Source organism: Mugil cephalus, chromosome 12, assembly GCF_022458985.1.
Source record: "Mugil cephalus isolate CIBA_MC_2020 chromosome 12, CIBA_Mcephalus_1.1, whole genome shotgun sequence".
Taxonomy (NCBI): domain Eukaryota; kingdom Metazoa; phylum Chordata; class Actinopteri; order Mugiliformes; family Mugilidae; genus Mugil; species Mugil cephalus.
In genome coordinates this window covers 1,735,696-1,750,358 of record NC_061781.1, presented here as the reverse complement: position 1 = coordinate 1,750,358, position 14,663 = coordinate 1,735,696, and the positions used below count along the sequence as shown (strand labels likewise).

The following is a 14,663-nucleotide window of genomic DNA, read 5'->3' as shown; positions in this document are numbered from 1 at the left end:
ATTCGCTGACCTCCTCTCTTTCCACCACCAGTGTGCCATCCTGAACGAAAAGCTGGACTCCCTCCTCCAGACCCTGAACGCCGAGTGCCAAGCCCTGCCGCCGCTTCCGCACTCCACTCCTCCCATCGTGGAGGAGGAGCAGGAGGAGGAAGAGGAGGAAGAGGAAGATGAGGAGGAAGAGGCCAGCGAGGAGAGTCTGACGGAGCCGAAGGAGAAGCTGGAGGAGGAGGAGACGGAGAAAGGAGGTGGAGGGGGATCCCAACACCTGCTGTTCAAAAGCAGGGAGCAGCTGATGCTTAGGGCCAACAGTCTGAAGAAGGCTATCAGACAGATCATAGAGCAGGCTGAGAGAGGTACTCACTCATTCGCATCAATCCTGATATAAAAATGTAACAGAAAAAGGAAATCTGCAGTAATCAGTGGTTTGGTTCATGCAAAATGTAATCTGATGTAAAGGAAATTCAACACAGAAGAGACAGGAGAGCTTGCAGCGTGATTTTGTTTTTGATTCTTTTGGTTCTTCATTGTACTCCTGTCTCTGCTGTGTCCAGTGGTCGACGAGCAGAACGCTAACACGGATGACACCGAGCTTCCGTCACCTCTGGAGTTCAGGAAGGACAGCGAGGATGAGAACAGGGACAGCGAGAAGGACGAGGACACCAAGGAACTGGAGGCGGTGTCGTGTGAGTGCCTCAGGCCCGATTCTGGCCCGAGTCTCTGATTCCTGCTCCAAACTTTTTCACCAGCTGTTCATCCTGAGCCTCTTACAAAACCCTCAACCTGTTCGCCCCTTCCCAGGCTGCTACTGCTTGAGGACTTATTTGACCAAAATATCTGACCACCTTCCTATATTTTTTTTGAGTTGTTCCTAAAGCATTCAGCAGGCTGCATCCTGCTGGGGATGGCTGCTGCTATCAAGGAGTGTCATTACTATGGGGTGGGGGTGTCTGGTCTGGTCTAAGTGGGTAATACAAGTAACATCCACATGAATGCCAGGTCCAAAAGTCTCAGTGGTCATAATGTTGTGGCTGATTGGGGTATTCCTTTTTGCGTTACTGTACCTGTCATTTGTTCAATAGTGAGATTGGACAAAGTCTTGGATTAGTGTGCACAGGATTTAAATGTTGCCACCTTGTGGCCGTGTAACTCCCTGCACTATCCAGAAGCTAATGGAAAAAAAAGTGCTGCTGACGCAAATCATGTTTCCTGTCATAAATAAACTCAGGGATTAGTGCTAACAGTGTAACAGAGTATCTCCTCTCCTGTGATATTCCACCTCTAGCAGCAGTTTAAGCTGTTTATCTCCACATCTTCATGCTTCACCTCAGGTTTTGGCAACAGGTGAACATACTTGTTGAAGCTATTAAAGCAGGGGGGGGGGGGTGTTCTTGTTTACATGTGTCTGGATGCACACTTAGGTTGTTGTGTGACCACCAGTGTGTGTCTGTGGATCAGTTACAGGATGTGTTATTGTCTCAGGGGCAGAAATTCTTCCTGTTTATCGCCGAGCTGCTTCCTTCCTTCCACACATTTTCCAGCCGTTAGAAAGCAGGACGCATCGATCGAAGCCCCCGCTTTGTGTCCTCTCATGTGATCCTAAATGTCCTGAAGTCTTCTGTAGATTCTGTAGAAGTCTTCTCCTAGAGTCGACTGGATTCAGTCCAATAAATCTTTCTGTCAAAGTTAATGTAGTGGAGAGGGTAGCTCGTACTTTGTGTCTGTTCGGTGATTTTATTGGATCTGTTGAATCAAGTTAGTAGCATTGAATATACCACCATAAACAAATACATCCACATCAAACATCCACATTCAACTAAAGTAGTTAGTAACTGATGTCTGACTCCCCTCATTTTACACAGAAAATTTCTTCACAGTGTAGACAGTTAGTAACTGGATTTTGGTTCTCCTTCCTTTCTTCTTCTTCTTTTCCAAATTTGGCAGCTTTAGTGCTAAGCAAGAGGAACAGGAGGATTAAGACATTTTGACACTACAGGGATGTGGTTTTGGTTCATGACAGGTCTAAAATAAATAACTACTAAAGATGACACTTGGCTGAAGCCTGATTCCGATCATTCTAAAAGTACCTGGATTGGCCCCAATGCCCATCGGGACATCTCTAGTAAAATCCTTCCTGCAAATTTTGGATCTACCCCATTAACTCATTCTACCTGGATTACCTCATCTCTACTCTGAACTGGCTTTACAGCTGGTTGAAAATGAAAATATTTGACTTTACAGCTAAGCTTCCTTTTCATGAAGAGTCCTAACATTCTAAGATATGTCTTTATTCATTCCACGGTGGGGAAATTCTTGAAATTCTAACAATTAAATGATATATTCACAGATTTTATACCGCTATGAATTGTTTTTCGTGTGGAACATCACAACTGTCTAATCAGATGGTTTACTTGCTTTACATCATATCGAGTTTGATGTGATGAATTTCATAGTTAGGAGAAATGCTTAAAAGTGATGTGGTGTTTCTCTGTGTGCGTCCAGCTGCTAAGAGTCCTTGTTCCCCGACGGAGAGGAAGGTGAGTCGCAGCACTCAGTCCTACAGCTCCTTCACCATCACCCCCTTCACCACCAGCAAGGAGAACCTCCCCGTCCTCAACACGCGCATCATCTGCCCTGGTAACAACACCCATACACAGACACATACACACCAGACTAATCATAGCAGCGTTGTGTGACAATTGTGTGACAGATGTGTGACAGATGTGTGTGTGTGCAGGCCTGCGGGCAGGTCTGGCTGCCTCCATCGCCGGGAGCTCCATTATCAGCAAGATGCTGCTGGCTAACATCGACCCGTTCGGCGCCACCCCCTTCATCGACCCCGATCTCGACTCACTGTAAGTCGCTGGTTTACCTATTTGTCTATTTTGTTTTTTTTTTTGTCATTCTCGATGCTGACTTCTTTTCTCTGTGACTCTGTTCCCTCCTCCATCCAGAGAGGGCTACATGGAGAAGTGTGTCATGAACAACTACTTCGGCATCGGCCTGGACGCCAAGATCTCCCTGGAGTTCAACAACAAGCGAGAAGAGCATCCGGAGAAGTGCAGGTCAGCCTCCCCCTGAAAGCATTTTGTCATTTTAGTCTCTTAAACCTCGCTGATCTGTCTCTAATCCTTCTTCTTTGCTCAGGAGTCGTACCAAGAACATGATGTGGTATGGTGTTTTGGGCACAAAGGAGCTTCTGCAGAGAACCTACAAGAACCTGGAGCAGAAGGTCCAGCTGGAGGTGAGAAACAACAAATATATAATCCATTTTATTGCAAAATTGAAAAGCTGGAGTTGGTCCACTAACGGTGGATGTGACCCACTCCATTAAAACTCCTGAAATGTTGTTAAAGCTCAGCTGTTGTAGATGCGGAAGGTGAGTCTTGACTCTGCAGCTGCTTGGCCTCAGAATCTGGATTGAAATCATTTTTCTCTAGCCGAAAAAAGACTTGAGACTGGAGCAAAGATGGATGAACTATTGTGACATCTCCATCCTTGCAGTGTCTGACTACACCTACCTCCATGGTAGTTTAAAGAAATGGCCTCAAGGTGGAGCTGAGGGGAGGAGTTGACAACCTCTGAGGGCACCCACTTGTTACCCAATTATTGCATCCATCCAGTTGTCTGTAAACATGTTGATTTCTGCTGTAAAGTTGGACATTTAAAACTTTACTGTGAACTGTCCTGAAATGCACACTCCAGCAAACGTCATCTCAGATCGTTACCTGTCCAGCTGAGCTCTTGTGTCTCTTTCCTTTCCCAGTGTGACGGTCAGTACATCCCCCTGCCAAGCCTTCAGGGGATCGCTGTGTTAAACATTCCCAGCTACGCCGGAGGGACCAACTTCTGGGGTGGCACCAAGGAGGATGACGTGAGTGCTCGAAATCAAAGTTGTGTTTTGGAGTGCATACCTGGATGTTTCTGATTTCCTCTTGTTAACCGCTTCCTCTTGGGCTGTTTGCTGGAAGAGATCAATACCCAGCTTGTTGGGAGCCTCTGCTTTCAAAAACATCTGATTTGTCGTTTGAGCTGAACTGAACTGACCTGACACAGGGAAATGTTTTATTCTTTATTTATAGAAAAACACCAGCCTGGTCCTTTTAACAGAGACAGAGACATTTACTGTATCTTCATCAGGCATAACATTATAACCACCTCATCACAGAATGGACATGGGCCTTCTGAGGGTGTCCTGTATGAATATTGGTAGTGGGGGTCTTTGGGTCCTTATGTGTTGAGGGGAGGGGCCTCTGTGGATCATCCCACAGATACTTGATCAGTTTGGGATCTAGTGAATTTGGAGGCCAGGTCAACACCTTGTGTTGGTCTTCATGTGTTTTTTGAGTTGTTCTTAAACCATTTTTATGTGTGTCTGGCTGCATCCTGCTGGGGATGTCTGCTGCCATCAATGAGTGTCATTGCTAAGGGCTGGGGGTGTCTGATCTGGTCTAGGTGGGTGCTACATGAATGAATGCCAGGTCCAAAAGTTTCCCAGCAGAACATGAATTGTCACAAGATGGCCAATGTTATTTACTTCTCCTGTCAGTGGTTTTAATGTTGTGGCTGGGAAGTGTGTAATCATGGTTTTGGTACTATATATTTCCTGAATGTCATCTTCATTGTGTTTTCCAGATCTTCTGTGCTCCATCGTTTGACGATAAGATCCTGGAGGTCGTGGCTGTGTTTGGCAGCATGCAGATGGCCGTGTCCAGAGTCATCAAGCTGCAACACCACCGCATAGCTCAGGTGAGAGGACTCGCTACAAACAGTGTGAGATGAAAAGATAATGAACATTTAGCTCCAGATCTACTAAAGGTTTGCGGGTACAAAAATGTGTGCTAACTCATTGTGCGCAAAATGTACAAACTGATTTATTAACAGTGCGCACTAAGGACTGCGTCTTTCAAAGGTGCAAAATAGCATGTGGGCATCCTGTTAGCCTTGTTAGTGCATTTGCCTCAATGAATATGCAATATGGGGCATTTAAACGCACTTTTGCATGTGCTGGGAGGAGAAAAAGCAAATATATTAATTTAACACACACAAAGCGATTTATCAAACCTTAAAGCAATTTTGCTTGACATTTGAAATTGTGTCTATATTTAACATGCTTGTCCAAAGCGTAATTACGCATACATGGCTGCTGTTATTGTAACGAGGAGGAATTCACACATCTTCATTTTGTAACTAAATATTACCCCATGAAACACATTCTTTTTTTATTCTGTAAAATAATTTGTGTGTTTCACATGCACTTACCGTGGTCTACAATGACTATTCCATTGTGTGGGCCTCTTTTACTTGGCAGTCCGTCTCTGCAGCGTGTCTTATGATTATACTCTTACTCTTATTATACTTTTTCTCTAACTCCATAATGTGTTTATTTGCCAGTAGTGCTGAACACCAATAGCGCACATAAAACCTGTCAGTCACATACGGCTGTTTGCACCCGCAATTAGTCTTAGTAAATAACTGTGTTTGAATCAGTGTCGGACGGTGAAGATTACAATCCTGGGCGATGAAGGCGTTCCCATTCAGGTGGACGGAGAGGCTTGGATCCAGCCGCCGGGAGTAATCAAGATCCAGCATAAGAACAGGGCACAGATGCTCACCAGAGACCGGGTAAGTGCAGGAATAGGGGGGACAAGAAAGGGAGCACAGCTTTATGTGGTGTGTTTCCCTAATCTCTGATTTACCCTGCAGGCCTTTGAGAACACGTTGAAGTCATGGGAGGACAAGCTGAAGTACGATAAGCCTCCTCTGCGGCCTCACCTCTACCCTCAACAGTCTGTCGACCTGGCCACGGAGGAGGAGGCTGCCCTGGTGCAGATGTGTGCCCGAGCTGCAGAGGAGCTCATTACAAGGTGAATATGAAACATCAGTTCTCCCTCTGCACATCCAGAGGCTCTTTCTTTCTTTATTTCTTCTTCCATTATGAACCACTGACTCTGGCTCTGTCTCATCACAGGATATGTGAGGCGGCAAAGACCAACGGGCTTCTAGAGCAGGAGCTGGCTCACGCTGTGAACGCCGCATCCCATGCCATCAACAAAACGCACCCTAAGTTCCCAGAGGTTAGCAAATGCAATACAGATTACGACATGCAGAGATGCACAGGTGGGATTTTAGCTAAATTTTAAAGATTAAGATGAGCTTTAACAGACACAGACCAGATAAATGGACTGCTTTGTCCTCAAAAGCTGCAGCTTCAGCTCAAATCTCACAAAACAAAAATGACTCTTTCGCCACTATAATCAAGTTAAAGATGTTGCACAAACGGTTCGTCTGAAGTCAAGTTACGGAGAATGGAAAGCATTTCTACTGGTGAAGATTTTATGTTCCCATTAACCAAAGGTTGAGACAAAGTCCTTGAGAGAGGTTAACCTGACAGATTCTGATTCAGAGCAACCAAAACCAAAGCTCTACAAACCCCATTTCCAATGAAGTTGAGGCATTAAGAACAGAATACTCAATTTGAAAATCCCCTTATTACCTATATAAAATTGAATACACTACAATGACAAGATATTAAATGTTCAACCTGATAAACATTTATGGATTTCCTTGCGAATATTCTATAATATAGAATTTGAGCCCTGTAGCATGTTTCAAAGACACTGGGACAGGAGCAATAGAGGACTGAGAAAGTTAAGGAATGCTAAGAAGATTCAGACAAAAGCCCCTCTAAAGATGAGGGGCTTTGAATAGCTTAAAATAAAAAAAAAATTATCATTGAAACAAACATTAAATATACTGAAATATTTAATGTATTGTTATTTTTATTTCCAAACACACAGCCTCGCTTTTTGCTCATTTTTATGCTTGTTCTATTTCATATGTTGCTGCATTAAAAAGGTTGTCTTTCACTGAACCTATTTTTAGACTTAGACAGACTTATATGATCCACAAGGGAAATTAATTGGTCATGGTAGCTTAGTTGTTACAGAAAGATGAGCTGTTATACAGCTGGATAGGTCACTATGGCAGCGGATCTGAATCAGTCTGCTGGGCATCAGTCTGAGCTCCTCTGTCCCTTTAGTCTTTGTAGTGTAGTGGATGGGATGGATTGTCCATAATGGAGAGCAGTTTGTCCAGTGGCCTCTTGTCCCTTGGCCCTGGATGGTGATGGGCTCCACTGGTGTCCTCTTCCTCCTGAAGTCAATAACCAGCTCCTTGGTCTTGTCCACGTTCAGGAGTAGGTGGTTTGCCTGGGACCACTCCACAAAATCTGCGATCAGTGTCCTATACTCCACCTCCTGTCCATCTCTGATACACCCTACCACTGCACAGTCATCAGAAAACTTCTGCAGGTGGCCAGAGCTGTAGCGAAATCAGAGGTGTAAAGAGTGACATTGTACTAAATACCTGTCTTGTGTCTTTTCCTCCAGAGCCTGACCAGGAACACGGCCATTGAGGTTGCCAGCACTGTCAAGGCGCTCTACAATGAGACTGAGTCTCTGCTACTGGGCCGAGTCTCTCTGGTGAGTTAGACACCAGATTATTTTAGTAATTAGATCACAAACACAAACTGTGATCGAATCCCAAGATGCATTGGGCAACTCATAAAAAAGCTCAGCGAACAAAATATTTTCTGGTTACTTTGGATGAGTTTGCCTCATCACACCTCGTTGTCGTCTTTTCCCCATTATCTGCGGTACGACACATTAAGATGGCCTCTTTGTTTTTTGTCCCTCACAGCAGCTGGATCCGCCGGAGGAGGAGCAGCTTTCCAGTGCTCTGCAGAGTGTGGAGTTGGAGCTGGCCAAACTGGGAGAGATCCCCTGGCTCTACCACATACTGCAGCCCAACGATGAGGAGGTACGTAGTCATCAGCAAACACGGCCACACAATGCTTCTGTAAACTAGATCACATTAGCAACTCCTAACTCAAATCTTTACACATATACAGCGGTGTGGAAAAACAAGGCAACTCTTTGGAATTATGTTTTAAATTTACCTGTTAATCTGGATCTAAGTTACAAGATGAACCTTAGTTATAGAATCAAATCTTTGTCTTGTACTTGATCATCATTTAGATATGGTTGCTACTGCCAGTGAAAAATGCTGAAACTGATACTGCTTAAAATGTGGAGTCAGGTATTAGTGAGTACTCAGAGTAACAGTTCCTGTTACTATGTTTTACAAGTATAGAGTATTGCTAAATTGCTTTCAGTTTTAATAGCTCTAGCTAATTGGCTGCAGCAAATATTGTCATAATGTCATACAAGTATCAAAACAAATCTATAAAGACAATCAATCTCAATCTCTCCCGTCTGTCCTGGACCTTTGGAAGCCATGGCACAAGTTTCCAGGTCACAAAAGCGCCATCCCCTAACGTTGTGAGATATATCCTGCCCTAGTATCAGAACAGTACCTGGTATTGGTCAGTAAACTAAGTTTAGGAAATTTATCTGGGAGAAAAATCTTTAAATCAAAATTCAGCTTGCAGCAAGAAGCATCTGCTGAACGGAACCATGCAAACAAAGGTCAAGAATTGTTGATTTATAAATTTGGAAAATTCATCTCAAAGAATTCAGATTTTCATCAGTCCACTGGTAGAATGGAGTAGATATAGAGAGGATGGGGTAAAAATGTCCAGAGTAATATCTGTAGACTTGAAGGAATCCTTGAGGCTATTTAACATCTCTGATCGGTTCACCTGCAGGAAACACTGGTACGAAGTTACTGCTGCAAAATACGTTAAAGAAGTAATCAAATCCAGGGGTTCGCTTACGTTTTCCAGGAAAACAATTCATGTAGAGGATGGCTGTAAATTGTGCTTATCTACCAGCTAATTCCAAAGAGTTTCCTGACCTGTCCTGCCTCTGTACCATATGTCTTTAGTGTAGCATGGCTCCAATAACGCGAGAGTTGAGTAGCTAAATGAAAGGCTATAGGTTGACTGTGCTTATGTACCAGGACCACTCTCTGGGTTACGGCAAGAGGAACAGTCGCAGCAGCATGTTCCGCATAGTGCCCAAGTTCAAGAAGGAGAAGGCCGCCAAGAAGACGAGCCCTCAGTCAGGTAGGGCTGGGCCTCCTCCGCCACCAGGACGGAGCAGCCTGATCACTGCCCCAGATCTCACTTACACCACATAACTGCTGTGGCATTAAGTAGAAACAGCAGCAATAATCAGCACACACTAAACAGACCTGGTCACATCAGAGTACATCGAGTTTAAAGGTGCTGCTGCGCCATGAGCGTCTAGTAGAAACACTAAGAATGGGTGTGTGTTTGAGGTGTTACATCCCACAGTGTGTCCATAACCATCAGCTCGCACCCGTCCCCTCCTCTCATGCTCTCATCCAGCAGAAGGCGCAAAGACATCAGTGGAGGAACAAGTCTCTGATGCTGGGGGAATATTTAGTATGAAGACAAAGCAGCCAGGAAGTCAGACTTCGCTGTCACATGAGTCAGTCAGATATTTTTGGGTTGTAATGAGGACGTGTAAGGCCTTTGTGTCGTGGCGATCCGTGCTGGTTCCTGATTGAGTTGGGCTGTATTTCCTGCAGACTGCACAGCCTTCACCCTCCTACTTTCCCTCTGTGTCCGACGATGGTCGACGTCGATGATGTGCATGCCCCCCCACCCCACCCCACCCCACCCACCCCTCAGGTGCTCCCCTAACGCCAGCAGCCACACTGCCTCGTTGTGACTGACCTTTACCCTCTCATGTAGCCCTTCTTCCTCCGCCCCAGCTGCCGCCACCGCTCTTCCTCCTTCCTCCTTCCTCTCCATCTGATTTACCACATCTTGTGCTCATGTGCGTTTGGTTGTCTGCGTGGGTGGTGGTGAAATATTCACATCAGTGTGAGAGTGCATACCTGTGAGCCTCTCTCTGCTCTACTCTGTGTTGGTGGTGGGTGCGCGTAGTGGAGAGATGGGGCACAGAGGAGGTGGGCATCTGGCTGGAACAGCTGAGTCTGGGGGAGTACAGAGACACCTTCACGCGACACGACATCCGAGGCTCGGAGCTGCTTCACCTGGAGAGGAGGGACCTGAAGGTACGTGAGCCCCCCTCCCCCTCTCTCTTTCGCTCACTCTCTCTCCTCCCGTGTCCTGTGACTTTTTTTCTCTAACCACCTCTTGTGCTGCACTGCTCTGCTTGGCTTTAACCGCCTGACTGTTGCTTGGTGATAAAGGACTGGCTGTAACCCACTAACGCTGTGTATCTGCTGAAAAGAGGGTGGGGTGACTGGAGCAGACAGGACCAACTGAGCACCTGTGCTGGTTTTAGAGGAATAAAGGTCAGGCAGTGTGTTTAATTGTGATGTTCAGACGGTGAATCAGATTTTTAGTGGGACGTTCAGAGGACCATCCGCACAACCTGCAAAGAAATGGAAAACAGACAACCCTCCTTGTGGAGCTGTGGTATAGTGGTTAGAGAAGCAGCTTTAGGACCAAAGGGTCACAAGTTTGCATCCCCCCACATGGCTAAGGTGCCTTGGGGGGATGCAAACACCTAACTCCCAAACTGCTCTCGCTGCACAGATGGCAGCCCTCTGCTCCAAGAGAAACAAAAATGTTATTACTTATTATTAAATGATTGTAAAATAAATACCATGCGGCACATTGAACATGCTCTTCGGACACATCTGTGGTAACCGAATGTTTTCTGTTTTATAGATGGATGTTCAGTTATATATAAAAATAAAAGAGACGTGTTTCAGGAGGGACAGAAACATGGAGGTAGAAAAGCAACCAGTTGTTGAAACAAGTGTTTGAAAAGATGTACTAAGCTGGAATCCATGTGGACAGCAATGTTGGAGACGTGGAGACATCTTGGTCATCTTCTACCCCAGACATTCACCTAAAATAGGATGTGTCCAATATACCGCATAAATTCTGAGTCTATAATATTAAATGAACACGGGATGTCTCATTTTAAAGAATTTAGAAATATGTCTAATGTAAGGATGTATATACAAATATAAGGGGTAAGTATATGAAGAATATGTGTACAAATGGAGTATACACCAATTCTGTATAAGATATATTAAAACTGTAAGATCTACAGTATAAGTTTTAAGATACAGTATACACATTCTGTATAAAGTATGTAATAGTAACACAGTCAGGCTTTGGCCACCAGAGTCCAGTTTTCTGAGTTTGCGTAGTACTCTCGAAGATGTAGACTATGTGTAATCGTATCTGTTTTCATTCATTCTCAGGATCTGGGGATATCGAAAGTGGGTCATATGAAGAGAATTCTCCAGGGAACTAAGGACCTGGCCAAGGCCTCCATGGTTGACCTCTAACAAAAGCGCCGGAAACTGGGGAGACAAAGCATTCCTCTTCCATCAGTGGAATCGTTTGGGAGCACCGGCCCGGCAGTGAAGAGGAGGTCGAAAATTGATGGAGAAGAGCTGGACGTTTGCCTCTCTTCTCTTCTGAGGAAGGAACTCTGTGATGTTGTGAACAAGATACATTAACATGTTTGTTCGTGCCAAGAAAAGCAGCAGTGGAGAAAGCTGACGGAAGCTCAAAAAGGAAGTCACGGATTTAAAACAACAAAACAAAAGAAATAAGCATTTTCTAAGTTAACAACCACTCATAGCGCATCGTCAGGTATGCAACTAACCACAGTGCTGACAAACCAGTAGCAGAACCATGACTTCCATGAGCATGGGCTTCAGTTTCAGCTCAGCCACCTCACGTCGCTGAGCTGCAGGTGCATTAGAGCAACCTCCAGGGGGCGGTGTAGCGTGAAAGCAGCGGGATACTGTTGCATGCTGTGCTTGCTCAACTTTCAATATGTTTAACTGCATGATTAGTGTCTTTATTCTTTCTCCTTGCTTTTGGTTTTCTCCTGCGTGCGCGCAAAAATAACACTTGAACAAGTTTTACATGACCTAAGTATTACGATGCCATTTGTTACTACTGAACGCATCCTCTTTTGTTTTTTTCCCTCTGCTAGCTTGTTTGCATGATAATGACGTGTCAAAGGTTTCCGTCAAAGTGCCATATTATCAGTCGTTTAGCGTTAAAAAACGTAGACGCCATAAGATGTTTTGATAAAAGCAGAGGTGTGAATATGTGGAATCAGTATCCGTGAATTGACGAGTTCTCTGTGGATGTGAACGTCAGTACCAAAGTGAATGTCGAATGAATTTATTTAATAGACCGGTAGGACTTAGGTCTCCATTTAAGGTGGGAAGAAGCTTAAACTCTGTCAGATGCCAACCACGTACACACTAGGGTCGTTTTTTTTTTCTTTTTTTTTCTGTTTTTGTTGTTTTGTTTTAGTTTTTTAAAGAATACTTTAAAGGCACTTTTTAACTTCTTGCTTAATGCAAAAGCAAATCCTCATATCATGATGTAGAATTAACAGTTCACCTCAACTTTTTAATCGATTAACGGCAGTATTTAACACTAATAGGAGTTAGGTATCAGTTTGTAATAGAGCAGTTGATCTGCAGCCTGCATAGCTTCGTCCAAGTGCAGCTTCTTTTCTTCAATTCAAACTACGAGTGAGGTAGAACTTTTACTGGCTAGTTTCTTCTAAGAATGGTGGCATTACAGGGTATATTTCAATATGTGATGCTAAGTTTGTGTATGTATATGTATATATGTGTGTATGTATATATGAATATATATATATATGCACTGTATATACAATATACCAGTGTATGCAAACAATGTTTTGTAATGTGTTGTAGTCTAATGCGTTTGTAGACTGCTGACATGGCATGCATTGTCAACAGCTCACACAGTTGATTGTGTGCATTACACCTTAACAAGTGTGCATTTTTTTCTGATCTCTTGTACATGATGATGATGCTGTCGTATTCTAATGATGGTGCAATATCTGATCCCTTGTTTTGATACCGTCTCTTTTCTGGGCGTAAAAAAAAGAGAAAAAAAAGAAAAAATTAACAAAAACCTTGAAAGAGTTTTTTTGTTCTTTTTATATACTTGTGGTTTGAGGATTTTAAAAGTTAAAAGATGAGTAGACAGATTTGCTTTTTTTTTCTTAATGACTCCAGGTTTCTTCCAGTTGTTTGCTAGTTTGTAGTTTTTTGCTCCTCTGTGCTTCCAAGATGATTCACTGCAGTGGGACTGTGTTTGTGGGCCGGCAGGTGGGTGGGGGGATGGCAGACTTGACTGTTTTGGCTATTTGTGCACGTGCAGGTGCATCAGAGTTAAGAATTAGTTTAAGAGGACTTTTTTGATAAATCATGCTGCACAAGCTACCATTAAACTAACCTAAGAAGTAGCAGAGTGTGTGATCCAGAGTCTGGGGTGGTACAGTCATTTAGTATCCCTTAAATCCCACAAGAGGGCGATACATCCTATCTCACAGCTCCACATTCCCAGAGCCTCATGCTCAATGGCATCATCAACATCCAGTTGGTTACACTGACAATCAGTTCAGTAATATTGATTTATGGATTGATTCTGTCCCTTTTTCTTTAACCTCCACCTCTGCCTGATGGTTTAGTCTCATGCCTTTTACTCATTAAACAGACTACCTGTCTTAGTGTTAACTATTTAATGACAGCTGGCCTTTTTTTTGACTTGCAGCCTTTCTGTTGCTTTGTGCTTTAAACGGAGCAGCGTAGTGGAACTGTTCTGCTTTAATATCCACCACACGTGTCCGTGTTGAACTTTTTGCGTGTCTGCCGAGGGTTTTCAGGGGGTTCTGTAAACAATGAGCGTGTTTGGCTTCAGGCCTTTCCATTCGAGGCGGAAGCTGCCACCTTCCTCTCCTGGCTATGTTTCCCAGTGGTCTGTAAATAATGCTGCAAAACTGCCTGGTTTTCAAAAAACCAACAGAAACCCACTCGAGGATCTGTTAAAAAAAAGGACACATTAACACGTTGTCTTTGACACGGTTCCCGATGTGACGGGAGAAAATAGTCAGTTTCGTTTGTTTACATTATGTTTACAATGGCACACTTTTAATTTGTAAGGATATATCTGTAGGTATAGACAATATTTGCATATTTATTGCCCAAGGTTAAAAATGATATGATGTGTATTGTGTTTTCACATTTGGAATATAATGTTACAGCTGTCACCTGTATTACTATCTGGATGATTTTGGTAAAGTAGTTGATCATTTTTATGACTACTAAGTGACTGTTTTCTGTGCCTTTTTATGGTTAGAATGCATGGTTAACTATTTATTACAATTTGGAGTCACTGAGATGTGTATTTTTGTATTCTGAATAAAATGAATGGTTCAGCTTTTGTTGTACATTTTTAAGGTGCCTTAAAGCAGGCTACCTGTTCATATCTCTCTTCTTCAATAAAACCAAATACATATGCAGCGTGTTTCTGCCTCCTGTTCTTCCTTCTGACTTATTCCTTCTAGTTGTGATTTCAGTTTGACATGAAGTTGCGGTTATGTATTTTAATCATTTATGTATTTCACATCAGACATTCAGTAACTCAAAAATGTTTTCATACCTTGTACTTAAAGTTTTTTAGTACGTGCATAACAAAACTGGATACATACAAAATAAAATTAGCTTAAAATTTTGCTTCAATAGCATTTTTTTTATATATATATATATTTCTACTGTGTTTTCTTTTCCATCTGTTTATCCAACATTTAGAATGCACACTGATGGCATACAGCTTGAATGGAAATGTAAAAAGCCTAAATCTACTTTGAGTTGCACAGTTTCAGAATCAGTAGCTGAGTATCTGCATTGTG

At 43.3% G+C, this 14,663-nt stretch overlaps 1 protein-coding gene across 9 annotated transcripts in view; it reads left to right on the top strand.

The window, feature by feature from the left end:
* Window positions 1-14,278, top strand: part of dgkh (diacylglycerol kinase, eta) — a 62,527-nt gene extending 48,249 nt beyond the window's left edge. For 5 of the 9 annotated variants that reach the window (XM_047600719.1, XM_047600717.1, XM_047600720.1 and 2 more), the window contains 16 exons: window positions 32-353; window positions 552-683; window positions 2,500-2,634; window positions 2,735-2,852; window positions 2,952-3,062; window positions 3,145-3,241; window positions 3,764-3,871; window positions 4,633-4,746; window positions 5,488-5,622; window positions 5,704-5,864; window positions 5,969-6,074; window positions 7,389-7,481; window positions 7,699-7,818; window positions 8,920-9,025; window positions 9,875-10,005; window positions 11,173-14,278. In XM_047600719.1, coding sequence (XP_047456675.1) covers window positions 32-353; window positions 552-683; window positions 2,500-2,634; window positions 2,735-2,852; window positions 2,952-3,062; window positions 3,145-3,241; window positions 3,764-3,871; window positions 4,633-4,746; window positions 5,488-5,622; window positions 5,704-5,864; window positions 5,969-6,074; window positions 7,389-7,481; window positions 7,699-7,818; window positions 8,920-9,025; window positions 9,875-10,005; window positions 11,173-11,259 — 2,076 coding nt within the window. In that variant the 3' untranslated portion in view covers window positions 11,260-14,278. Of the gene's footprint in view, window positions 1-31; window positions 354-551; window positions 684-2,499; window positions 2,635-2,734; window positions 2,853-2,951; window positions 3,063-3,144; window positions 3,242-3,763; window positions 3,872-4,632; window positions 4,747-5,487; window positions 5,623-5,703; window positions 5,865-5,968; window positions 6,075-7,388; window positions 7,482-7,698; window positions 7,819-8,897; window positions 9,026-9,874; window positions 10,006-11,172 lie in introns of all 9 variants that reach the window. The other 4 variants (XM_047600721.1, XM_047600726.1, XM_047600718.1 and 1 more) reach the window with 3 other exon arrangements.
* Window positions 14,279-14,663: the final 385 nt, after the last annotated feature.